This window comes from Haliotis cracherodii, unplaced genomic scaffold (assembly GCF_022045235.1).
Source record: "Haliotis cracherodii isolate W230 unplaced genomic scaffold, xgHalCrac1.p SCAF_4, whole genome shotgun sequence".
In the NCBI taxonomy this organism is placed as follows: Eukaryota; Metazoa; Mollusca; class Gastropoda; order Lepetellida; family Haliotidae; genus Haliotis; species Haliotis cracherodii.
This window is the reverse complement of record NW_027266297.1, coordinates 8,735,788-8,763,342: the sequence shown is the minus strand read 5'-3', so window position 1 is coordinate 8,763,342 and position 27,555 is coordinate 8,735,788. Positions and strand designations below refer to the sequence as shown.

The following is a 27,555-nucleotide window of genomic DNA, read 5'->3' as shown; positions in this document are numbered from 1 at the left end:
CCATTTTACCAGTGATGAGTCAAATTTACAAAATGTCCTCCACATGTCTACCATGAAACTGTTTGAAAGTTTTCCCGTCTACCATACCTTTACCGTCTAAAGTGAGGGTCGGGTAGCGACAGTGTGACTGTAGGTTATCATATTCTAAATGTGCAGGTCGTTGCTCTAGTTCTCCACTGCTTGCAAGCCTTTGGCAGATTCGATTATTCATATGGGCAGAAGGCTAAGACGAAAACAGGTTAATTACTCACCTTGCTAATCATTTTCGATGGATTTAATCTGTATCCACAGAAGACGAATTTCCTTAAATATCTTCTGAATGTTTTATGTAGAAAACAATAAAGCACGGGGTTAGACGCGCTATGAAGATGTCCGAGGAGGAGTGTGAAGTGGACGATGTCTGCCGCGTCCAAATCTGGTCGGAAGTCCAAATATGTCGTCACAATGTAATACGGAAGCCAACAAAGAGCGAACATAACTGCAACAGCGATACACAGCTTCGCCAGTCTCCGTCGCCCCGTCGTCAAACGATGCATACGGCATGTAGGCTCTCGTTGTATAGGATATCGGTATAAATCTCTGTTTAATTCCTTGTCTGGCACCCACAACCTTTTGCCCATGAGTATATAACACGTTGATATTATGATCCCTGGAATGATGTAGACTATTAGAAGTATGGCTATGTCGTATGTTCGCCTGTGGGCAAATGATGGCCACTCCTCTATGCAGAATATAAGGGACTGCCCGGGAAGGATCTCTTCGGTCACAGTCCGTCTAATGATTGGAAGAGGCACCATGATGAGCAAGGAAAACGTCCACACACAGAAGATGAGGATGCGGACGAAGGTGGTTGTCCTCAGTCTTCTGATGGCGACTGGATGGCGAATGGCAAGACATCTGTCGAGGCTCATAGCTGTGATGGTGAAGGTACTGGCAGAGACGGCGATACCTAGGAAACGGGAAACGGGAAATATGACAATAATTATTCAAAAACATGAACTCACAAATATAATGAACGCGATGGCCTTAAATGCTTACACAATCATGACACACAGCATGACAATGTTTGTGAAATTCCAAGGCGTGAGCGAATGTTGTTTAACGCCAGAATATTTCAGCTGCAGCACATTGGCCTTTCTATTCTAAACTTGCGAGGTTAACCAGTGACAGAAAGAATGAGCAACTATCCTTTCCATCTTGGGAAGATGACACAATCCTCATCAGTCGGTTTTAACGAAACAAAACCGGATAATGATATTCAAGACAAAGTTAGACACGTGTAATTATCATATGACGCCAAAACAATGGAGCTTCGTAAATGCGTGTGGGTTATCGTGTCAATATGGCAATACATGTACTACAATATGTATTGATGAAGTCAAAGACTGTTTATGCGTAATGTGCCCCCAATTTTGGCGTTATCAGTTCCACTTAACGGGTCTGATGGAGTGAGGTGTGTCCCTTGGCAGCAAGGATCCGCTGGTTGTGTTCGAATCTCAGATTCCAAACAACTGAAATCATTGGTCTGTAAGCACCATACCCCTGTGGTTTCATCAATGTGATAAACGTCCACGACAGGTGTCTTATTTGGGCTTTGGTGTAAGATTAAAATACTAATTAAAGGGCGTTGTTTCTAAGTTACTACACATTACTAAATAGTATATTAATAAATATAGCGCCAAAACAATTTCCATAAACATAAGACCCATATCTGCTTTAAGCAGAATAGGTTGTACGATTCCGACTATATCGTGTATTTATGAATAACTATCAAATGATAAAGACATCTGGTGTTCTCGCAACCGTGAGTATATCCTGTCCCACCGGTGGCACTAGTCACAAACACAGGCAAGGGCAAGCCAATTGTTCACCTGAGAAACAAGATATATATATGGTATACTTAAAAAATAGGGAATTGCGTCAGACATCATGTTTGTCACTGATGCGTCAAACGTCGAACTGTCCTTCACATGTCTGCCCCATATCTGACTGACTGATATAGAAGATTTAACGTGCGCTTTCCGACTACAGCGTATTTCGCACACGGTGCCCCATATCCTTTTGAAAGCCTTTTTCAGCTGGGAAGACGCGTGCGATTTTACCAAAGATCGAACGCGTAAGTGCTCATGGAGATTTACCATACGCCATACTTATCCCATGGTGATCTAGATTTCCAAACATTTTCGAGGCTCAAAGCTAAATTCAAGATGCGGTCAATTTATTACCTCAGTGAGTTACATGTCACACTTTATCTTTAATACCAAAAATGGTCATTTATTCAACACCATTCAATTAATCCCTCTCCGTCCCTACGGCTCCTTTATTTATTAACGGTTGAAACATGGCATCTTGGCCTAAGGTTGAATTTACGGGTGGTGGAATCTGAATGTGGTTGAACTCGTTTTTCAAAGATTTCAATGTCAAGTTTAGGATAAACATATTCGTCTTGATTATGTGAATGCTGAAATTTTTCAAGTTGAGTTTCTGGCCATTAATTCAGCCACAAAGCGGCTCACAGAAATATCTACTCTGCTTTTACAAAGTGAAACCGTCATACTGCTGGTATCCAAAATGTCTCGTTTCAACGGTTGTTAATTCGATCTGCATAACACTTTATGGTACCATCTGTTTTTTATCAATTCGTATATTTACCATTATCTTAGGATTAAACCATGATGTATGGGTGGGACTGTGGTCTTAGGCTCTCACAGTTCACTCTACACATTTACATCACTTAGCTATGCCAGGATCCGCGTATCTTTATCCAGTATTCGACCTGATACCACCCCTCATCTGTAAGCACCGTACATGAACTTTGGACTTTGCCTAAACAGTACGCTGAAACGTCCTGATAAAACTAAAACGTCTCTCTGAGCATTGATCCCGGTGAACACTTAATTTTCCTTTGCATGTGTTTGTGACGTGTGCCACTGGAACGACAAGATACGTTCCTTCACCAATTTAGGATAAATACATGTGTCGTGCAGTAGCTGCAAATAGTCGTTATTTGTTTAAGTCAATCCATTTACGCATTACCGTGGTTTATCAAAGTTATACCCAATGTCCTAATGGAACTCTCTTGCCATAGGTTAGTTTTTTATGTACTGGTTGTTATTGTTTGGTACTGAAACAACAGCATCTCCTTTGCATGATGAATCAGGAGGTTACATTTCTCTTTCTGAAAATAACACATCAGGTGCCATAGGCGAAACCGGAAGGATAAACATCGATATTTATTGTTTCTACCTTGAACGATTTGGAACGTTTGTGTACAAAACTGTTTGCCTCAGCAAGTTTTGAAAGATGCTTAAGTTCACGCACTGTTTGACTAGTGCAATTCCTCAACAATAGCTACTTACTGTAAGAAACATCGGATTAGATGTCTTACAACATGTTAGAACTATGCCACTTTGCAATAATAAGATTCGAATAAAAATCAATAGGAACTGTATGGAGCATTGCGTACACTGGCAATTACATGTGACAGCTCGTTTACATTGTTTAGGTTCATCATAGAACATAGTAATCTGACCAATGACATCGTATGTCCACGGGCGTCCGTCAAGAGTTAAACATATGAGGTGAGGTGAAATGGGGTTTAACGTCGCGTCCAAGAAGGGTTGAGAATTTAATAACGAAATAATTACTTTAAAACTGATGCTGAAAATGCTATCGATAATGTTAGTATGTGTAAAGGCGCAAGACCAGAGACAAACAGAGTGTTTCAGCCTTGCAATTTTTGCCAATTACTTCAGAAATACTTATGAGTGGGAAATAATCACTAATCGGATATAACGGAAAAAGAAACTGTGCTTCATATAATGTTCAATAAAAAACAATATTCTGAAATTAAACAATGCACCTTTCAGTACATTTTCATGAAGACATCTCCTCGGCTTAATGGCGTGGCTCACAACTTGCACGTGCGTGTTCATGTACGGCGCAAAATTTGGATGTTTGTGTGTTTGTTGAGAACATGATGCCGTGTGTATGCTGCAAACAGTAACGGCACAAACCATCGAAATAAATAAATCTGAATATTTTGAGACAGTAAGGTAACATTCATGACTTTCCACCGTCTTCCACGGCTGGTGCTTCTACGGAAACTACCAAACTGCCACACTAGCCGCTCGGACAAGTCCTGGGTGGTGACAAATCAGTGGCAGAACCGTACGCAACCGGTCCAGGGAGCACAACATTCAGCGAAACGCTCAACGTTGCTTCAACGTCACCGTCAGGTAGGCCTAACTTGGTGTAGACTGCATCTGAGGTTCGGACGACAAAGCTGGGACAGTATACTGTCCACAGATGAGTCAAGGTTTCATCTGGATAGCTCTGATAGACGTGCAAGGGACTACATGCGTCAAAAGGAACGTTTTTGGTGGAAGTTTAATGGTATGGTGTGGCTTCACTCATCATTTGTAACGGCAATGTGACTGGCGTATGCTATCTGGATGCCATTGTTCGAGATAGTGTGCAAATACAGGGACGTACCGTCACGTTGCAGCAGGATAATACCCGCCCACATGTTGCACGTGTTCTAACAAATTGTTCGAGGCAGCAAAACATTCCTGTACTGTCATGGTCGACTGTTTCTCCAGACCTCCATCCCTCCATAGTACATGCCTGGGATGTGATGGATAGAAGCCTACGACATGATCAGAACCAGCCTGTAAAAGGTAGCTCAGTGAGATCAATTGGCCGTGGACGATTGGAACAACGTCCCCCAGGCTCTTTTTCAATCATCTGTTGTCTTCAATGGATTACGGAAAGGTTTTTTCGCTTCTTTTTTATATTTAGAATATTTTTGATAGTATTTTCACTTTCCGCAGTTGAAATCACTCAGGATGAAACGGGATCAATATCTCTTGGTTTTAGGATTCATATTGAATAAATCGATACTAGAAAACAGGAAACCTGGACATAGGATGTTCAGTACTGGCATAAGGGTTAAAACAGGGCTGTAATTATCTCCATGCCAGTTCAAGAAGGTGATGGTCAACCAGAAATAAGCTATTATCATCAAGAAGATTTCCTATCGGTCGTTCTGCCAATCACCGCAGATGCACTCTACCTGCTGCCATCCATAAGTTAGCTGTAGTGGTCTCGCCAGATGTTGAATGTCTTTATGCAATTACACTGTCGCGTTTAACGACTGGATACGCGATGCTGCTCTCGCTACAATGAAGCTATGAAAATGTCAGGAAAGCTGGTGCCGTCTGTGCCTTAGGGTTGTCTTTGCGCTTGAATATTACTTCTGACAAATTCAAATAAGTTGATGAATATCTAATTAATGTTCACATCATTTACCCAAATAATATTCACAAGACCAGATCTGTTGAGATTGTATGAAACAATCGTTGAGAAAGCGGTGATGCCATGTGGTTTTGTGCATACAGCTAAGGTCATACACTGTACACCAGGCGAAGTTAAGCGGTGCCATGTGGTTTTGTGCACACTGCTAAGATCATACACTCTACATCAGGCGAAGTTAAGCGGTGCCATGTGGTTTTGTGCATACCGCTAAGGTCATACACTGTAAATCTGGGGAAGTTAAGCGGTGCCATGTGGTTTTGTGCATACCGCTAAGGTCATACGATTTACATCAGGCGAAGTTAAGTGGTGGTGCAATGTGGTTTTGTGCATACCGCTAAGGTCAGATGCTGTACATCAGCCGAAGTTAAGCGGTGGTGCCATATGGATTTGTGCACACCACTAAGGCCATACACTGTACATCGGGCGAAGTTAAGCGGTGGTGCCATATGGTTTTGTGCATACCGCTAAGGTCATACGATTTACATCAGGCGAAGTTAAGTGGTGGTGCAATGTGGTTTTGTGCAAACCACTAAGATCATACACTGTACATCAGGTAAAGTTAAGCGGTGGTGCCATGTGGTTTTGTGCACACCGCTAAGGTCATACATAGTACATCAGGCGAAGTTAAGCGGTGGTGCCATATGGATTTGTGCACACCGCTAAGGTCATACACTGTACATCAGGCCAAGTTAAGCGGTGCCATGTGGTTTTGTGCACACCACTAAGATCATACACTGTACATCAGGCGAAGTTAAGCGGTGGTGCCATATGGATTTGTGCACACCGCTAAGGTCATACACTGTACATCAGGCCAAGTTAAGCGGTGCCATGTGGTTTTGTGCATACCGCTAAGGTCATACACTGTACATCAGGCGAAGTTAAGCGGTGCCATGTGGTTTTGTGCATACCGCTAAGGTCAGATGCTGTACATCAGCCGAAGTTAAGCGGTGGTGCCATATGGATTTGTGCACACCACTAAGGCCATACACTGTACATCAGGTAAAGTTAAGCGGTGGTGCCATGTGGTTTTGTGCATACCGCTAAGGCCATACACTGTACATCAGGCCAAGTTAAGTGGTGGTGCCATATGGATTTGTGCACACCACTAAGGCCATACACTGTACATCAGGCGAAGTTAAGCGGTGCCATTTGGTTTTGTGCACACCGCTAAGGTCATACACTGTACATCAGGCGAAGGTAAGCGGTGCCATGTTGTTTTGTGCATGCCGCTAAGGTCATATGCTGTACATCAGCCGAAGTTAAGCGGTGGTGCCATATGGTTTTGTGCATACCGCTAAGGTCATACACTGTACATCAGGCCAAGTTAAGCGGTGGTGCCATGTGGTTTTGTGCATACCGCTAAGGTCATATGCTGTACATCAGGCCAAGTTAAGCGGTGCCATGTGGTTTTGTGCATACCGCTAAGGTCAGATGCTGTACATCAGCCGAAGTTAAGCGGTGGTGCCATATGGTTTTGTGCATACCACTAAGGTCATACACTGTACATCAGGCGAAGTTAAGCGGTGGTGCCATGTGGTTTATGCATACCGCTAAGGTCATATGCTGTACATCGGCCGAAGTTAAGCGGTGGTGCCATGTGGTTTTGTGCACACCGCTAAGGTCATACATAGTACATCAGGCGAAGTTAAGCGGTGGTGCCATGTGGTTTTGTGCATACCACTAAGATCATACACTGTACATCAGGCGAAGTTAAGCGGTGGTGCCATATGGATTTGTGCACACCGCTAAGGTCATATGCTGTACATCAGGCCAAGTTAAGCGGTGCCATGTGGTTTTGTGCACACCACTAAGATCACACACTATACGTCAGGTAAAGTTAAGCGGTGGTGCCATGTGGTTTTGTGCATACCGCTAAGGTCATACACTGTACATCAGGCGAAGTTAAGCGGTGGTGCCATATGGATTTGTGCATACCGCTAAGGTCATACACTGTACATCAGGCCAAGTTAAGCGGTGCCATTTGGTTTTGTGCACACCGCTAAGGTCATACACTGTACATCAGGCCAAGTTAAGCGGTGCCATGTGGTTTTGTGCATACCGCTAAGGTCATACGATTTACATCAGGCGAAGTTAAGCGGTGGTGCAATGTGGTTTTGTGCACGCCACTAAGGTCATACACTGTACATCAGGCCAAGTTAAGCGGTGCCATGTGGTTTTGTGCACACCACTAAGATCATACACTGTACATCAGGCCAAGTTAAGCGGTGGTGCCATATGGATTTGTGCACACCGCTAAGGTCATACACTGTACATCAGGCCAAGTTAAGCGGTGCCATGTGGTTTTGTGCATGCCGCTAAGGTCAGATGCTGTACATCAGCCGAAGTTAAGCGGTGGTGCCATGTGGTTTTGTGCATACCGCTAAGGTCATATGCTGTACATCAGCCGAAGTTAAGCGGTGGTGCCATATGGATTTGTGCACACCACTAAGGCCATACACTGTACATCAGGCGAAGTTAAGCGGTGGTGCCATATGGTTTTGTGCATACCGCTAAGGTCATACACTGTACATCAGGCGAAGTTAAGCGGTGGTGCCATGTGGTTTTGTGCATACCGCTAAGGTCATATGCTGTACATCAGGCGAAGTTAAGCGGAACACTGAATCAAAGGTTATAATACATTAATCATAGGTAAAGTGGCTTTGTTCGAATTGTGCTTCTGGTCTTCCGCAAATATGGGTTTCCGATTGTATGTATTGAATTATTATGTACAGAATAGAATAAAACAATGCAGCAAAGAGGGTTTGGGTGATCCTGGCACAGTCAGGATGGTTAGGCTCATCATCAGTTCAGGGTCCTTTCCCCCTCTCGTGGAACCCAGACAGCAAATGGGACTTCTCCAACGAACCAACCGAGAACTTTTCGGAAAACGTGAAGCCACCCCAACACTGCAGCCTTCTGCATTACCCAGATTGTCAGAAGGGCTGTATTCCTGGCAGCAAACACTCTCCCAATGTCACCAAGAACAATGGAGAAACGGACAACTTGGTACTTGGGATTCAAGCGTGACATTTCGAAAGCGAGGTCCGAATATTTGCCATGTTTTTCCCGAATCTTCTCGATCACATTGGTGTCACAAGGGACAGAAAATTTAAAAATATAAATGATTTCATTGGATTTATTAAAAAGGACGAGATCAGTTTTGTTGCCCTGGATTTTGTTTTTAATTTGTCATTTTCCATGACACCCTCCAAATTTTCTGGGTCGTACTATGGATGGACCTCTGTGTCAAAATCACAAAAATGGCGCAGACGCTAATAAATTGATCGAGACACTCCATCATGTCGCTTTAGATGCTATGTTTGTACCAAAGCTGGGCACCCACTGATAATGTGCTGGACAGACTCATTAAATTAATTGCATAATCAACATTTTATATTTACAGTTTGATGCAAAATCACACATTGACGGTTTCGAGTTGGAAGCCTCTGGTCCTGAGCACCAAACAGAAAGCCTTCGGTTTCACTTTTCAGGCCAGCCGACTTCTTCCAAGTGAAGGACTCTACAGGATTGCTGATCTTCTCAGCACACTGTACATAGACGCAATGCAGTGGTCGTTCAGGTGTCCTCTTTGGGCTGATTTGATATGGTGAACACTTATTTCTGTTCCGTCCAGCAGTACAGAACCATCAACAAAATCAACATTAACATTCAGGTTATGTTCCACATCTTTTAGGGAAACGCCTTGTTTACGAATACGAAAGGACGGGTACAGCATAAGTATTTGTGGCATTGACTTTATTGCAACCGTTTAGCTCTGAACTCCAGAGTGTCTTGAGTCTGCATTTGTATTCCGCCCGCAGTTTGTCTTTGATATGGGCATTCTGGAGTCTGTCCCTAACCTGCATCCCTTAACACGTACAGGCCGGGCTTTCCACGAGATGGTCGTTGTTGTTGTTGTTCTGATGCATAGGAGTGTCACCGTTAATACCCATAGAAGCTTAAAGGCCTCGTGTGTATGAGTAGGTATTGATTGTCGCCGCGACCAATCAAAGAATTAACTTCCTGTGACCTGACTGGCACTTGTGGCTCTTAATACTGTACAAAAAATGCTGCCCACTATTTTCCCCTCACGTAAAACTTTTAACAATACCGATATCAAAGTCATTTCGTTGTGAATTCAACTGCAAAATTTATCGTTCTGTTTATCTCCAGTCCATGAATATATTTTCCAAGGACTTAATTAGACATAAATGTCATCAATGAAAGATGACTAAAGCATTGCTTTCTCTGTGCAAATATATATGGCTCAACGCTTTGTTTGCACTGAATTCGAAGAGAACCATCGCAGCTTTGGTCTGTGACAAATGGCCAAGCCAGACAAGGGAGCACATGTTAGTATTCAGTCCTTTCGCGCCAATTATACACTGTCTACCAATTCGCTCATAGAGTATCTCATACATGAAAGCCATTATCTAGTATATATCGTTGAAGGCTCGTATCTGTTCTTATCCGAAACTATCTACACACGGAAGATGAAAATACTAAATAGTATCTTGAGCGTTTAATTAATATGAGCCGTCAACGTCAGTCCCGATTATCCGCCGACCCGTGAAGATCCGGGGTAGAATAGGTCTTCAGCAACCCATGCTTGCCGTAAAAGGCGACTATGCTTGTCGTAAAAGTGGTCAGGCTTGCCGACTTGGTTGATGCATGTCATCGATCCCAATTGCGAGGATCGATGTTCATGATATCAATCACTGGATTGTCTCGTCCAGACTCGATTATTTACAGACGGCCGTCATATAGCTGGAATATTGCTGAGTGCGGCGTAAACAAACGAACCAACCAACCAACCGATTATCCGCCGAAACAGATGCCATTATGCGTAAAAGGTAAAATAGCAGCAAAAATTATATGAATGGATCGCTAAATATTAGACCGCCTCCGTGGTCTAGTGGTAGAGCGTCCGCCCGGAGAGCGGAAGGTCCGGGGTTCGATCCCCAGCCGCGTCATACCAAAAGGCGTTAAAAGATGGTACTTGTTGTTACCCTGTCTGGCGCTCGACATTAAGGGGTTAAAGCAAGGACTGGTCGGCTCGGAGTCAGTATACTGTGTCTGTCATGTTAAACTGCGGCATGGTATCTCAGTGGGCACTATAAATCGGCATCAATCAGGTCTAGTACAAGCAGCCATACACACACACACGTGCATGCACGTCGCTTTATAAGTTAAACCCAATTTCACCTCACCTCACCTCACCTCACCTCACCTCACCTCACCTCACTAAATGTTATTAACGACACCAGGTGTTCACGAGAACTGTACTCCGCCTATGTGCCACGGCGGCATGGAACACTGTTCATGCTGAAATAACTAGTGTGCCTGGTCAGCTGACAGACCGCCATGCTGCTGTATTGTAGTTGACTGTGGCGTTTATATCAAGCGACAATTCCGACTGAATCCAAACATGTGTTTATGAATCACTATCAAAATAGTGACGACACTAGGCGTTCGCGAAAAGGTGATCAGTTTCTTGCCCCATCTGTGGCACCCGTCACAACATATGTATAGCAAATAATCGCCTGAACAAACACGGGAACACATGGTACAAGCTAAAATAGGTGTCCTCTACGTGTCTACCATGAAAGCTTTAGCAAGCTTTACTAAAGCCTTGAATGTTGTTACCCTTTTCAAACAACTTTCGAGCAAGTCGCATAACGCTCTTTGGCACACCCATGGGAAGAGCATGCTCGATGGTATCTCAGATGTTGTGGAATTTAGATTTTACATGTGCTCTTTCTTATAGCAGAATCATAAGATTTAGAAGTGCGAGTACTGTTCCGTGTCTTGTCTGTGAGGAGCCAAATCTATTCAGGCAGAAGTTCAATCGGACCGTTGACTACAGCAGGACTTGAGACTTGAGATGTAAGCTTATTCCTGACGTTCAACTGAGAATTATGTAGGATTTATTGAGTAATGTTCTGTTAGTGTGGTAATTTCACCTTCTACTATGCAAGCAAGATGATTTCCGAACAGCAGGAATACCACGGCTAGGATTTGAAAAAATGTGGAGGACATTTCCAAATTTGACGCATAAGTGACGAAACTTATGTCCGCTCAATTCCCTATTTTGATTTTACCAGGTGAACAATTGACTTTCCTTTACATGTGTTTGTGACGGGTGCCACAGTTTGGGCAGGATACGCTCACGTTTTAACAGAACGTTCTGTTGGCTATGGAAAGGGTTTTGTCTTTTTTCTGAATTACAACACCGCCAGGAATCGACACTGGATCTACTTTCGTGCCAGCTCAAATTGTTTGCGTTTGGAATGCTCTTCAAGTCAAAGTACATCTCTAATATGTTTATTTAATCTCTGTTAATCACAGAATAGCATGTCGTCAAAAAGGCAGTCATGTTTTATAATACTATCAATGGGCGGTGGGATTGTGAGTTTCATGTGTTACTAGCGGTATGTACGTATATTACAAACTGAAGGCGCTTGTACAGCACGAGAACGAAGGTGACTTGAAACGAAGTTAACTTTGGGTATTTACAAGTACTTATTATCAAGAGACTGTCTCCATCTTGCTTTTCAGGTCTGCCTTTCGACCACTAGTCGGTTCGGTATGGTAACTCAAACTGTGAACGTAGTAATTATGACGTGAGAGGCAGATGACGTCTTATGAAACACTATGACGTCATGATGTCCGCACATACCGGCCTACCGATTTATATAGGGGTTCAGAAGACGGCGACTGACCAATCGGGAAGCTGGATTTAATTACTCTTGTTACTCGTTTTACAGTACTATCACGGATCGGCTGGCCAGGCCTGGTGACTTGGTTCATGGCGTAACATCACACGTCAGTGATGTTGATCGTTCATCATAATAGTAATTACTCGACTGTCTGGTCCAGATTCGATTATTTATTGGTCGCCATCTTATGGCTGGAATGTTGCTGCGTACGCGTTAAACAAACACACACGTTAATCCGGACAATGGGTATGTGTTCAATATTTTGTAAATTACATGCAGACGTTGTTACATACCCCCCGGTCTTGAATAACGTAATTTGACAGTGAATATTCAATGTAATGCTGAACCTCAAAAATCGCAAGTGACTAAGGGCTGAATCTCGTTAATATGAAAACGTTAATATATGGTACTTGTTGTTACCTTGCCTGGCGATCCGCATTGATAAAACAGGGACTGCTCGGATCGGAGTCAGTATACTGTGTAAAGTTTGTTATCCATGTTAAACTGCTGCATGGTATCTCAGTGGGTTGGGACTATTAAACCGCCATGTGTTCGGATTAGTACAAGCAGCCACACACACACTCACACACACAAACTCACACACTCACACTCACACACACACTCACACTCACACACACTCATACTCACTCACATACACACACACTCTCACACACTCACTCACTCACACACTAGCACACACACTCACTCACTCACACACGCGCGCGCACACACACACTCACTCTCTCACACACACGCATACACACACACACACACACACATATGATGGCACCCGTGGTATGATGTACAATGCAGATAACGGTACAGGCTGTACAGACCAGAGTGTAATGGAGACAACTGTACTTTACCCTGTAAGTACTGGACACACTTGCAGAGAACATCACCATATATCCACAGCTGGTAAATCCTCTGGGCTGCTGTCATCGGTATGCACACGATGGTAACTGAAAAAGAAACGAAACGAAAAATGAAAAATGTAAAATGTATTAATTCCAATAATATGTCAGCGCAACACACCACCTTTGGATGTGCTCAAAACATCATTCCTGCTCATCGGAGCACGGAGTAATTAATATGGAGCTTCACTCCGTATGACCCAGCGGATCTCTTACATATACAATGGTTATGTTCCCAGGTAATTGTGGGTATTGTAAAAGTGTTTGCTGCAATAAGTCAAATGGAATTGGATTGCGGAAGTTGTCTGGATTTTTCACAGAGTTAGAAAAAAATTCTTGATATTGATTCCTTCTCAATTCCAAAGCTGGACAAAACGTGCATTATCCTTGCGACATGACTAATGGGGATGCCGGTATTTTGATTGATTCGTAGAGAGTTTGACGTTGCTATTATATAAGCCACTGGTTGATGTGACCGGAATCCATTGTTTACAGGCCGACGTGAAATTGCTGGAATATTGTTGAATAAAGAAGAAGCAAGAAGATGAAGAAGAAGAAGAAGCACATTTATTATGCCCAGTTAATGTGCATGTCGGTACATTATTATAACCCCGGCCAATTAATTGATCAGTGTGCACTCGCGTTCGTTCACAGGTCCATGGGGACTCTTTGTGACTGTAACAAACAAAAAGCGTCCAAACAGCGTCCAAATTGTTTTCGCCAAATTCTCCAAATGGGTACAGTCTATTTCTTGTGTCCCCTGCCATATTGCTTTAATGTTGCTAAAAGCGCGCAAAATCATATTTACTCTATAGTATCTGTTTGATAGTACTGAGTTGTGTTGAATACACAATGCCATTTAGAAAGTGGTCAAATGTAACTAATGTTATATTTGGGATAACACTTTCTTAGTAATATAAAGTACAGATTCTAGTACATTGTTGGGTTGAGTCCCGTGCGGTATTCGAACCCACACCTGCCAGGGTGAGGCACCTAATCGCCAGTCAGCGATCTAATCCACTCAGCCACCGAGCCTTGAAAAATGAAAGATTAGAATCTGTACTTTACTAAGAAAGTGTTATCCCAAATATAATATTAGTTACATTTGACCACTTTCTAAATGGTATTGTGTATTCATAGCTTTCGGCCATGGGAGCCGTGCCAATTTACACTTGTCAGGGGGGTACTCAAAGTACGTGACTCGACTACCAGTTGTCGGACTTTCATTTTTGTGGAAGGCTCGGTGGCTGAGTGGGTTAGATCGCTGACTTTGTGTGCTGGCGATTAGGTGCCTCACCCTGGCAGGTGTGGGTTCGAATCCCGCACGGGACTCAACCCAAAAATGTACTAGAATCTGTACTTTATTAAGAAAGTGTTATCCCAATTATAACACTAGTTACTGAGTTGTGTTGTTAAAAATAGTATTGCGATTTGCATAAACTACAAACATTTCTATCGCAAAAACAAAAATAGTGAAGAAAATATCCAAGACTACTGACATTGCGTCTTTATTTAAAAACGATCGAGTGTTGTTCAAGTGAAAATTTGTCTAATCTTAAAGGAGAACATAGTTGCACAGGTCTCAGAAGAAGGCGGTGAGTAAACATCATAATGGAACTGTTCATGAGGCAGTTAGTGAAGGCGTACGGGTAAATTCTTTTCTTTCTGGACTATGTCACAAAGTATGTTCGTCTAACGTTCCTGAAAATAAATATGACGGACAGATGGATCATTGCGGTATTCACACGTTGACTGATCAGGCGTCTAGACCTGGGACAGAAGTACCACAAACATAATGGTTGACGACAAATTCAATTGGACAAATCATGTAGAGCCACAAATTTCACCAAAATATTAGATCACGTCGGCCGACAAAGCCTCAGCTGTCACTAGAGGGACAATCTTGTGTAGTCTCTTTTGTCGCGGATCGATCTCCGCACAGTCGGTCATCCTTTCAAGGATTTACCTACAGAGGTTGACTGAAATCATTTGCAAACTCAATTAACGTCATTTCAATCTTAACCTTTCTTATTACTCTTACGAAATTGCTGTGAAACCATATTATCTAAATGTGTGCTGTCTCAACTATTAATTACATCAATCATATTTCAGTTTCAGTATCTCACAGATATTGCATGAAATCATTTGCAAACTCAATTAACGTCATTTCAATCTTAACCTTTCTTATTACTCTTACCAAATTGCTGTGAAACCATATTATCTAAATGTGTGCTGTCTCAACTATTAATCAATCATATTTCAGTTTCAGTAACTCACAGATATTGCATGATTCAGTATAGTTCCTCTGTGGTTGATTAATGCTGCTGGCAAATCACTCAATACAGAACACACAAGACATTACATTTGATAGGTTGCCATAAAACAATGACACTGACCAAGTGTTTCAGTTATCAATACAATTAAGAATATTGAAGTATTAGAGAATATATTGTGCTTGTAATGAATCTACAGCTCTGTACATAGAACATGTGAAAGAAACCTGATTAGTTCTCCTGTCTGTGATGTAGGACTGCGTCATGGGCTCTAGGGCTCAAAGTTCCAATTTGTGTTCCCTCATCATGTTGCCTGATATTAATGATATACTAGTACTCACAAGTCAACGTTGGATGTCTGATGAACTCACCATTATCAGAGATGACTTACATATTACTAGTTGTCGGGCAAGGGTGGCCCAGTCGTCTAAGGCGTCGCAGGCCTATGCGCAGAATTGCCTGTGTCCGAAGGTTCGAACCCCGGTTCACCCTGATTATGTTTCTAGGTCTGTCACCATATCCGTGCCCGTAGGCTTTGACCAAACTGGTAAACCTGCATCATATCAAGCTGGCACGCCGTGATATAACTGGAACACGTCCAAAGTGACATTAAACCCAACTCACTCACTTTCGTTGACAAATGCGCTCCCAAAGAAAGCTAAGTGAAATGTTCCACTCAGTGTTCCATGTATGTTTCACAGTTGACCAGTAAGTAAATAGCTGGGCAAACGGAAGTATAGACTTGGACTTGACCAAAACATTGCAAACGTGGTCAACCCGTTACTAGGGTGACAACAGTCGCCTGCACACTGCAAACCTATGGTCCAAATCACAACTATGATGCCGTATCAAATACATCACTATCAAATGATCATTTCTTGTTTGTTTCATTCTTAGCCACCATCAAATATGGGTGTATACTTTCCTTTGCCGGCAGTCCTATACACTATAACATATACAAAGCTTTAATACTTTACCAACAGAGACCCTTATCTGATTATCTCTTTGGGATAATCATTGACATTTTGATTTTGCTTCGACATTGAGTACACCAGTCGAATACTAAACACCTTGTTTGAACATAACTTAAATACATCTCAAATATTTCATCAGGATAATATTTCTCTTGCTGTCCTTGTTTTTAGGAAGAACATTTCAGTACCGTCAAATACTGTCCATATCTTATTTAAGAACTTTAATCTAATCTAATAACACAAACAATTTATAAGCAATTTATAAACAACAAAAAGGAAAAGTGACGCTTAAGTTTTCAATAATATTCTTCTTGTTCGGGTATATATTCTGCAAAAGATTTTAAATCAATATCATTAGTGGTATCAGGTCATATCACAGACGCTTGCATCGCATGGCATTCTCAACTTAACAGACGGATAAAGTTGCAGGACTACTCATGTAGTAATAAGCGATTCCTGCGACGTCTTGACGGCATCATTTAAATTGAAACGAATCATAGAACACTGGCTGAACTAACTTGAACTTATATACTTTTAGCTATTTATCGAGAATATAGACAGGTCCCCTTTCATTCCTACTGAGATCATATAAGTCTTCACTAACCATTGATTTAGCAATCAGTACAGAAAGTGGAGAATCTAGAGGAGAGCCTGAATATTGTAAATCTAAACCTGTGTAAATCTAAACATATTATTTCCAAATGTGGCAAAGCAAATATCATAAGGTAGCCAATAGGAGGAACTCATCTGGAAGGACAGAAATGTACGCTTAACTATATATATTAATATTGTATTTATTTGAATCATTGTGCGTTGTATGGAATGATATGACATTATAAAAATATCGAAGGGAAACTGATCCCGTTTCATCCTGTCATGAACCATCCATTGAGAATTCAGTGCTATGTATTAATATTCTTAATAAAATTTATGAAGCGACAAAAATTATTTCCATATTAATAAGGAAAGGCTGCTAAAAGCAGTCCATTGTACGATTCCAATTATATCATAAGCTTTTGGTTATGAAACGCAATCAAATAGTGTTGATAGCAGATGTTCGCGAAAAGGTGAGCGTATTCTGTCAAAAACACATGCAAAGGCAAATTTTATTACAATTTTTATTATCTGAACATTCACGGGAACAAATGATTCAAGTCAAAATGAGGAACTTCATCGGACATCCGTTTGGTCACTGATACTGCAAATCTTCTCCACCTGTCTACAATAAAACATGCAAGTTTAACTAAAGCCTTGTATGTTGTTACATTGAACACAAAGCACAATGAGCCATGCATAAATCTGTGTATTACTGGTACTGTCAACTCAGTCAAGGCTAATATCCTAACGTACCCAGGTAAAGAAATACTCCTCCAGAACGTACATGCACATAAACATATCTAAACTGCCGGGCACAAAAAGTATACACCCGTGTTTGATGGTGGCTAAAAATGAAACGAACAAGAAATGGTTACTCGATGGCACTGTAATGATAGATCATATGTAGTTCACAGATACCAGACATTTAGCCTGGTAATGCCGTGATAATGTTTGTAATTGTTTGCTCAAATCCAACTTTCAAATGAATACTTTCTTTTGCCCGGCACTTTATATCTATATATATATTGTGATTATTTGTATATATGTTACAATATGTATATGTTCACAATACAGAACCAACCGTGGCAATACCAGAAATGGTGAATATCTGGATATCGGGATGTCAAAACAGATTTAAAAGATTACACTTATTCGATGGGAAACACGTAATTGATACGAGTTAATTTCATTGATTTGAGCAGCAATACTATGCTTCAACAAAGAAGAGAATATGCAATGTTTATGGCAGGACATGCTTACTGTTTTCTCGAACATCTGGTGTCATCACTGATTTTCAGTGGCCCATTCATATTATGTCACAGTTATTTCGCCCTTTACTTTTAGATGGAATCTGTTTCGGCGGATAATCTAGACTGGTTGTTCCCTTGCATTGACTATTTATATTTGTTTGTATAAGCATGGCTCTCATGACCAGTTTCGTCCACATGCCCTTCGCAAGCTCTGTCTTTCTATAATATTTTGCAAGAGAGTTCATGGCATACTAGTATTATTAGCTTCATATTCTGAACAGAAATCTGAATACGTGCCTCGTCTTTTGTATACTCGACAACAAAAGTTCCTGTGATACCAATAGTTAAGTGTATTTTTCAAACAAGTAAAGTTTGGTTTTCAATATTGTAGTACATGTATGGAATCAATTCACACAAACACAACTGCTACAAAAAAAAGCATGCATTCCATGCAAAAGTTGACTTTTATGCAAGCCCCATGCATTTCACTACCCAAGAATGGGTATAAAAACATGTGCGTTGACGGGATTCCATATGCATTGTTTAGCATCGTGCTGACAACAACCACTCAGAAAAACAAGAACACTACGCAATTATTCAACATTACGAAATTCCAGGCCAGTCCGAAAATGAGCGTCTGCCAGCCATTGGTATGCTTGAAGCAGGATCGAGTCAACGTGATGTTGCAAGACAATTTAACGTCCACAGAAACACCATTTGGTGTTTATGACAACGCTGGCAACAGAGGAATGCAGTCAGAGATCATCCTCGGAGTGGCAGGCCGCGCGTAACCAATAATCGACAAGACAACTGGATTCGAACAAAACACCGACGAAATCGATTCTAGCCAGCAACAGTGACTGCAAGAAACATCCCTGGCCTTCGACGAATATCTTCACAAACCGTACGTCGTCGCCTCAGATGTGCAGAGATTGTCGCCAGAAGACCCGCCAGACGTCCCATTTTGACAAGAAACCACCGTCAAGCACGTCTACAGTAGTGGAGACAGCGTCTACGCTGGACGGCCATGCAGTGGGGACAAGTTCTATTCACTGACGAGTCTCGTTTTCACCTCAGCCACAGCGATGGACGGATTCGAGTGTACCGACGTCGACTTGAACGTTACGTCAATCATTGAGTGAGTGAGTGAGTATGGTTTTACGCCGCTTTTAGCAATATTCCAGCAATATCACGGCGGGGGACACCAGAAATGGGCTTCACACATTGTATACCCGACCGCCCCACGTCAATCATTGTGTAATGGAAGAAGGGGGCCGTAGCGTTATGGTATGGGGGGGGGGGGGGGGAGGATTACAGCAGGAAAGAGGACCCGTTTAATAGCGGTAGAGGGAAATCTCAATGGACATGCTCCAGCAGATATGGACAGATATCCCACAGGACTTTGTGCTACGCCTGGTCCATTCCATGAGAAGAAGAGGTAGACACACACGTTATTCACTTGTAAATTAACATTTTGGCATGTTCATGTTGTTGTTTTTTATGAAATCACGCATTTTCTGAACTAAAATGACAAATTAAACCATTTGAACACTTACAGGAGTCTTTTATCTGTTGCAAACCGAGTATATCTCAAACATGTTTAGAAGTGTGTTGAACATATTCACATGTTAAACATAGAAACACATTGGACACGGATATATTTATAAACTCTGAACGTGGTTTGAACCAACACATGTTCAGAGATTAGCTTTTTTGAGAGGTTTTACGATAACTATTCCACATTGTTATGCAAATAGTCAATAGAATAGAACAGCATTAACATAAAGGGCTTCCAACATAAAACATACCATCGATCAGTTCCAGTATCTGTTTACATCAATGAATTTTGCGTGTTTCTGTATTTATCTAAGGCATATTGAAACCAAAACTATTCACAGAATCCAGCTTTTAAAGTGAACATATAAGTTAATTAAACCATGATAATGTGATTTTATTACATAAAATTAGAATAAGTTTCAGACCTTAAACAGCTATCAAACAATGTTCAACTTTTCTTTCCTGACTCTTCGTTATTGAAATACTGTTCGGCGATAAGTCAAACACACAAACAAACAATGATCTGTAATTATTGTTAAGAAATTTAAAAAGTAAGAAATTCTACTTTGCTGGTGAACAGTAGTGATTGTGTTATTACCAAAAAAGCAAAATGTATTATGACTATTTCGCATAACATTGATTGACCGCCTCCGTGATCTAGTGGTAGAGCGTGAGAGGGGAAGGTCCGGGTTTCGATCCCGGGCCGCGTCATACCATAAAACGTTAAAAGATGGTACTTGTTGTTACCCTGTCTTGCGCTCGTTATTAAGGGACTAAAACAAGGACTGGTCGGCTCGGAGTCAGTATTCTGTGTGTGGGGGATAGCCATGTTAAACTGAGGCATGGTATCTCAGTCGGCTAGCACTCTTAATCGGCATGAGTCCGAACTAGTACAAGCAGACACACACACACACACACACACACACACACACACACACACACACACACACACACACACACACACACACCACACACACATACACACACACACTCTCACACACACACACACACACACACATGCATGCACGTCGCTATGACCCTCACATAACATTGTACAACATATGTTTTAGCAGAACAATGTTCGTTGAAACTTCTGTCCTTGATCCCATTATAATACGCCATATATACCATCGGCTACGAAGAAAGAGCCAAAGTCTTGACTACAGCAATTCTGCTGTAACATAGTGTATAATGTCTGGTCATGTCTGGTAACCAGGTAACCAACGCGTCCATTGTTTATGTGGTCGTGGAATGATATCCTATTATCATCTTATAGACCGTAACAAGGTTACACCGCTTTGAGAATACCCATTAAAACATTGTTGCTTCAAGGATAATTCAGTTCTTTGCTTCACGTTTCCAGGCCATAGCCCCTTTTGTGTTCTAGACGGCTGAGCTATCTTTGCAGTTACGTCTATATAAGAAAACAATGTCTGTTCCGTTCCAATTCGTGAATGCACATACTTGTGTCGAGATTGACAATTCAAAAATAACTGAGGCTCGTGTATTCTACAGAAATAATAATGGGTGTCAATTATTTCACGAACGGAATGCGCTCATTATGTCTGATTGTCTTGCCTAGCAGCATTTTACACGAAAAAAAACAGTCGATTTAAGTACTTGTTACTCAACCAGATGCACATCTTTGGAGGGTCACGGCTGCTGTCTTTTTATAACTAACATGGTATCCATTCACAGAAAGTATTAATGTCACGTACTTGTAGCGTAACCGTACACACGTATTGTTGTTGCTATATAACATTGATGACAAGTTAAACGTTACCTTATGTGTGTATCAAAACAAATACACATATTCGCGAACGTCAGATCAAGTATGGGAGTATATACGATTTGGTACAGTGACAAATTATGCAACCAATAGTTGACATTACTATGTAACGACGAAAGCAGGAGAATCAGGTTATTCTACTTACGGAAGCAACAGATTCGAGTAATGTCTCCGTCTTCAACCATGTCAGAGTTGATATGTTATTACTCTGTTATTTCACCTAAAGACCTATAATAGGGTCAGTTTTACTTGTTAAAATGTACGTTTAGAATAGCCAGTAAATTCCTGGGTCAGAATCAACTACAAGAACAATAGCGTGACGGCGTCACAATGATTCAGTTTTAAGATTTACTCCCTTTCATGGGAGTAGTTAAATCAATATGGTCAACACAAGCATCTAACCTTACGCAGTATTGGGTGTTACACACAGTTTCAACAAATATACGAAAACTTGTTGGAACAAGGAAGTATCAACCCTCACACCTAGAACATTACCATGTGAAATGTCAGATATGACACAAACACACCATGTTAGTGAGTGAGTGAGTTGGGTTTAACGCCGCCTTAAATATTATTCCAGTTATATTACGACGTGTCAGCTTGATGCGAGAGGAAAGCTCGAAGTGATGCAGGTCTAAGATGTTTACCACTTGGGTGAAACCCACGAGCACGGGTATGGTGCTGACTAACCGAGAAACATAATCGGGGAGAACCGGGATTCGAACCCACAATCATCGGTTTTTGGCGTGCCCAAGGGACGCAACTCTGCACAGCGAATTGCGACGCCATAGACGACCGGGCCACCAGTGCCCCCACACCATGTTAAGGAGACATTGAACGGACAATGCATGACAGTGGACCGTTTTTTTGTCAAGGGGTATATATATAAAAAAAATAAAGTTAGGAAAACCTGTACAAATCATTGTGAAAGTTATCCGAAGTTTTTATATGTAACTTTGTTCATTTTAACACTTTCCCATTGGAATACAACAAAACTAAATTCAAAAGGGAAAACATATCAAATGATGTTAGAGGATTTCAGGGAGCGTTTTTCTACTATTTCAACAGGAGCAGTTTTTGAGCCAAGCTGAGTGTCCACGTAGACAAGATAGTACAAACATATGCCAGAATATGTATGGCTCACGGGATTGCTCATTCGTAGATTTTCTTATGATGTTCACTCATTTAATTGTTCATTCACTCATTTACGCCATATCACCAAAACGCTTTATGGAAGACGATTTCCATTGCAATTCTATATTTTCACTTGTACGAACGTGTCCGTGTTTTTACAGGTGAACAATTGACTTGCCTTTGCCTGTGTTTGTGACTGGTACCCATAATGTGGCAGGGAACATCTGGTATCATCACTTTTAGATAGTTACACATTTTTGTCATATCGTCGGATTCGTACAACGGACGCTGCTTCCAAGTGTAAATTAAGGATTAATTATCAACTATTAAAATATGTCTGTTAATGTTCATATACATTTTACCAAAAGAATTTTCCCGCATATTTATTACTTGACAATTTCACCCTTAGCCTTCTTCGTCCTTTTGTTTTTACTTATGAAGAGCAGAGAGCAGCCTCGGTGTCACATTTGCATTCGTGCCTATGTCTTTTAGCAAGAACGGTAGCTGGCCCGCACTGTGCAATAATTGTTCGTTGCTCTACACAAGCATGTTATCTAATACAATATCATCAATATCCATTAATGTGTGTAGGATCCTGAAAGAAATTAAAGGGTCCTATCTTCAGTTCGTTATCATTTGATATGTTGTAATACCCCAGCGAGACATTATATACACTACTGGATAGCCCGATCCAGAAACCAGTTAACTAATAAATGCCTTATCGAGGAGAAGGGTATCAACGTCTTCATCATTCTTTAATCCATAGTACAGGATTAAATGCTTGGAGCAACTCAATGATGAGGAGACACCTTCAAAAGTGAACCATCTTGATACAGATTTGGATAATATCTCTTCGTCTCTGCTGAAGTTAATGAGCTATTACCAAGATGACCCGACCATGGGATATTCACAGACATGACTCGGGGAACCATGGCCCTGGCATTATAGGTAAACGATGGACGATTGATCATGAAATAGCAACGTCAATTCCATCAATAGGCCGCAAGGGAGAGAAACATTGCCCATGATCAAAGTGTACCGAATCGGACCTTTGGGTCAGAGTATGTTTGGCATCTATAGCGCCATGGGGCGTACATGCTGCATCCGTTGTTCCAGTGTTTTTCTCAAAGGCACAACATCCTCTTTTGTGACAATAACACTAATTTCTCTAAAGGTTTTTTTATGCAGGGAATCTTTCCGCGAATTACAGTTGATCTCTCATGTCACGATGTGAAGAAAATGTGACAGTGGGATCATCTGGCATCCCATTATCATATTATTGCTGACATATTGCTAGATGTGTACACCAATAAAGAAGTTGATGCTGTAGTAGATTTTGCAGTAGAGCGATTACATGTATCCTGTTGGTGAACTGTTGGAAAAGGGACAAACACATATTTGTTTCGCTTGGTTTAAAAGATTTTACTTGCGTGAAAGCTTCTATTTGGAGATCTGAGAATATATTGAGCTCTTTCCGACCGATTAATTTTGTTGTGAGCATCCTGAATTCTCAAAAGGTGTATGTGGCATTGTGGGCAAGGATACAAGGTTCGAAAGACTTGCCAACGCGTGCACGATTATTAATACACTGTCAAACTATTGTTATTACGAATGGATTATTTGACACGTTGTTTCCCTGGTGGAAAGGTTCTATTGATATAGTTAAGGATCTGTGGATAACAATTCAAAATGGATGCAACCTCTGCACTAGCGTGTACAATAACAGGGATGAGTTCTTTCAGGCATAGCAAATTTCATTGAAAGACACAGTATGCTTACAATTAAGCCTTTCAATCAATGTTTCACAATCAAAGGCCTGGTTAAGGCATTCTAAAATGTTTGTGGTAGACATGGAGGGCTTTACCAAACATAACACGTGGTTTGTCAACACGATGTGCAATGCTGCCCCATGGTAGAACCTTTACATTGAGTTTTGACACTTCCTTACTCTCAGACTCTTACGTTTGTAAAGAAAATTGTTTGAGTGACGGTTGCTACCAGACATGTTTATCCTTTTTACCGTTATCACCTATTTTCAGTGATTCATACATACAATCTCCATCACTATTTTTATTCTTACGCCCAATAGAATGTGCTTCAGCAGATATTCGAGACTGATAATTTTCTATTTGAATTTATGGTACCTATTTAACTGATGCCACATATTCATCGATTCAGTTAGAAACAGACTTACGAGTATTAACTGCGCGTGATAGCCGTACAACGACTCTGATTTCAGATTGTCGCTTTTATTACAAATAGAGGTTATCACACGAGTGTGTTTGGGAATTGTAAATATCCTGCATTAGGAATAAACATTGTATATAGCGAGCCTTGGCGAGCTAAATACATAGTGTTTATTCCTAATACAGGATATTTACCATCCCCAAACACACAAGCAAGATAACCTCTTTATCATATAATGTCATTCTTTAATTCTGTGCTTTAAAATCGCTTTCCCTCACTCACAAACATTACCGAAATATTGCGAGTTTTCCTGGAATGCGCGCATTAATATTTATTACGTCACAGGGTAAGTGATGTGACAGTGACAGTAGCCAATATAGTTCCAACTGAAATCTGTTTCTTATACAGTGGCGAAGCAACATATACGCAAAACAACAGTTGTTTTTAATTGTCTTTCGCGGCAATCCACCAGTCTGTCCAGTAGAGTAACTGCCCTTTGTCAAAGGGAAGCTACTCTAACCCTAGTCTATGAGACGTCACGGCCACGGTCAAACGTTGTTGACAGTCGGTCTGTCCTGTCATAACGTTAAGAAGTGTAGTCAGATGTACACACAGCGACAAAACGAAACAAAGGTAACGATTCAAACATATTTCGGCCAAATCCAACTATTTTTATTTGTGGAGAAGGTTTCAAGCCGCAGAGGTCTACAAGCCCAGATATGGCTACTGATCCCGCTTGGCTAGGCCTCGTGCCCTCGCAAAATTGTTTCGAAATTTATATCTCCAAAATTGCCAAAACTTATAAAATGCCTTAGCCACGTCACAGTTAGACACTGATTTTCAGTATATTAGACTGTTCTTTTGATAATGATAGCAATTATCCCTGTAGTTTATTCAGATTCCCGATGGTTAATTCTGACTCGATCGCCGAATGACGAGGGCGATGCCATGTTTGTTTATAAACAGTGAAAGTAGTCCTACTTGACCTTTGATATTTGCATCTCTATCCGCATATGACCCCAACGGATATCGTTTTTATCCGTTGGCTTTATCCTGCCGAGAAACCTATCCATTATATGATAGATGTATTTACGTAACAGTTGAGTCCTGTATTACTGTAACAAAATTCAAAAGCTAATGACACCCTGCCTTACAGACGTTCGTCATGAATTAGGATATTCTTGAACATTTCGTCATATTACTAAGACGGTCGTTGAATGTGTTGTTTTCTTTCTTCAAATGTGCATTAGATTGACCTTCTGTCACAACGGGTTCTATATCGTTGGAAACAACGTTTTGAGATTGGGTTTTTTTTTTATTGAACCATAATGTGGCTCGTAAATATAGGTTTATGAAAGTATTGCTTCCTATTTGTATCAATGGTGTAAAGGAGACAATATGCAGGTATTTTAGAACCACGTTGCAGCTATATAGTCAATACGTTTAAAGACCATTGACCGAAGATTGATCACAAGACCGCTGAATATTATGACAGTCATACGTTTTTCATGAGACTGCATCTCATGACGTAACCATTCAAGGACTGTTTCTGTTTTGAGGTTAATGGAGGTTCATACACCATAATAGTCACAACAAAAGATGAATGCAGAAAACAATATGGCAATATATCGGAGAACTGAGCATGGAAGAGACAAACGTCATGTTGCATCGAACTGATTTGTATGTTTGTTGTTTTACGCCGCACCCAGCAATATTCCAGCTATATGACGGCGGTCTGTAAATAATCGAGTCGGGACCAGACAATCCAGTAATTGACATCATGAGCATCGATCCACGCAATTGGGACCGATGACATGCATCAACCAAGTCAGTGAGCCTGACCACCCGATCCCGTTAGTCGCCTTTTACGACAAGCATAGTCGCCTTTTACGACAAGCATAGTCGCCTTTAACAGCAAGCATGGGTTGCTGAAGACCTATTCTACCCCGGATCTTCACGGGTCTGCATCGAACTGAAATCTCAGCAGATATGAATGTTTTGCTGAGCACGAGATGGTGTAGTGGTTCACGTAAACTAGATAAGACTAAAGCCTCAGCAGAACGCCGTGCTGAGACACAAATTGGATTGATGCCACATGAGGCGAGTAATGACACAAAGGTATTCAATGTGGACCATCAAAGCTGATGCGGTTCGACGGCTGCCGACGACATAATAAAGTACCTTTCGACAGAGTACCATAACACATTATACACATATGTATAATGATCGCAAGCATGTCGGCTAGGTGCCAAAGAACACATTAGGAGACTGTCCCTGTCACTGGTGGGTTGAGCATGACATAAGCTCTCAACTAATATTAACGACATGCTGACAACACATATCAGCTGGGGGTGGCTCCACAAAGGGGCTATCAAAGCATAGGTGGTGTAGGGTCATGGGTTCGCTGCAGAAATTATCTTTGGACATCCAAAGGTGGCAGACAGGTTAGGTTCTTTTGTCATAGATTAGCTGGTAAGGTTTCGCTCAGGTAACATACTTGAAACGTATACGACAGCGGGTGGCATACGAGGGAGAGAGTTTGTGTAATGAGTTTCAGACAGGTACCAAAGCAGACATTCTCTGGCAGCAGCAACATAAAGGGACCCACAGCTGGAAGCACCGTTTCGGGTTGTGTACTGTACGATCATATAAATCCAATATTGCTGTCTTATAGCATTACATGACATATGGACATGTATATCAATTCACCAATACAACTCAAATCGTATAAAGTATATCTTTGAAATTACCATATATCACCGAGTGTTCTTCACATTAATCCTTTCTGGAATTGGTCTCCTGTAGTTTCGAACGATGTGATAGCATGAGAACATTACTCATTTTC

At 41.3% G+C, this 27,555-nt stretch overlaps 1 protein-coding gene across 1 annotated transcript in view; it reads right to left on the bottom strand.

The window, feature by feature from the left end:
• Positions 1 to 27,555, bottom strand: part of LOC139479954 (QRFP-like peptide receptor) — an 81,922-nt gene that overhangs the window by 12,031 nt on the left and 42,336 nt on the right. The window contains exons 2-3 of the mRNA XM_071262901.1: positions 12,902 to 12,997; positions 252 to 949 (exon numbers count right to left, since the gene is read on the bottom strand). Of these exons, the coding sequence (XP_071119002.1) occupies positions 252 to 949; positions 12,902 to 12,997 (794 nt within the window). The remainder of the gene's footprint in view (positions 1 to 251; positions 950 to 12,901; positions 12,998 to 27,555) is intronic.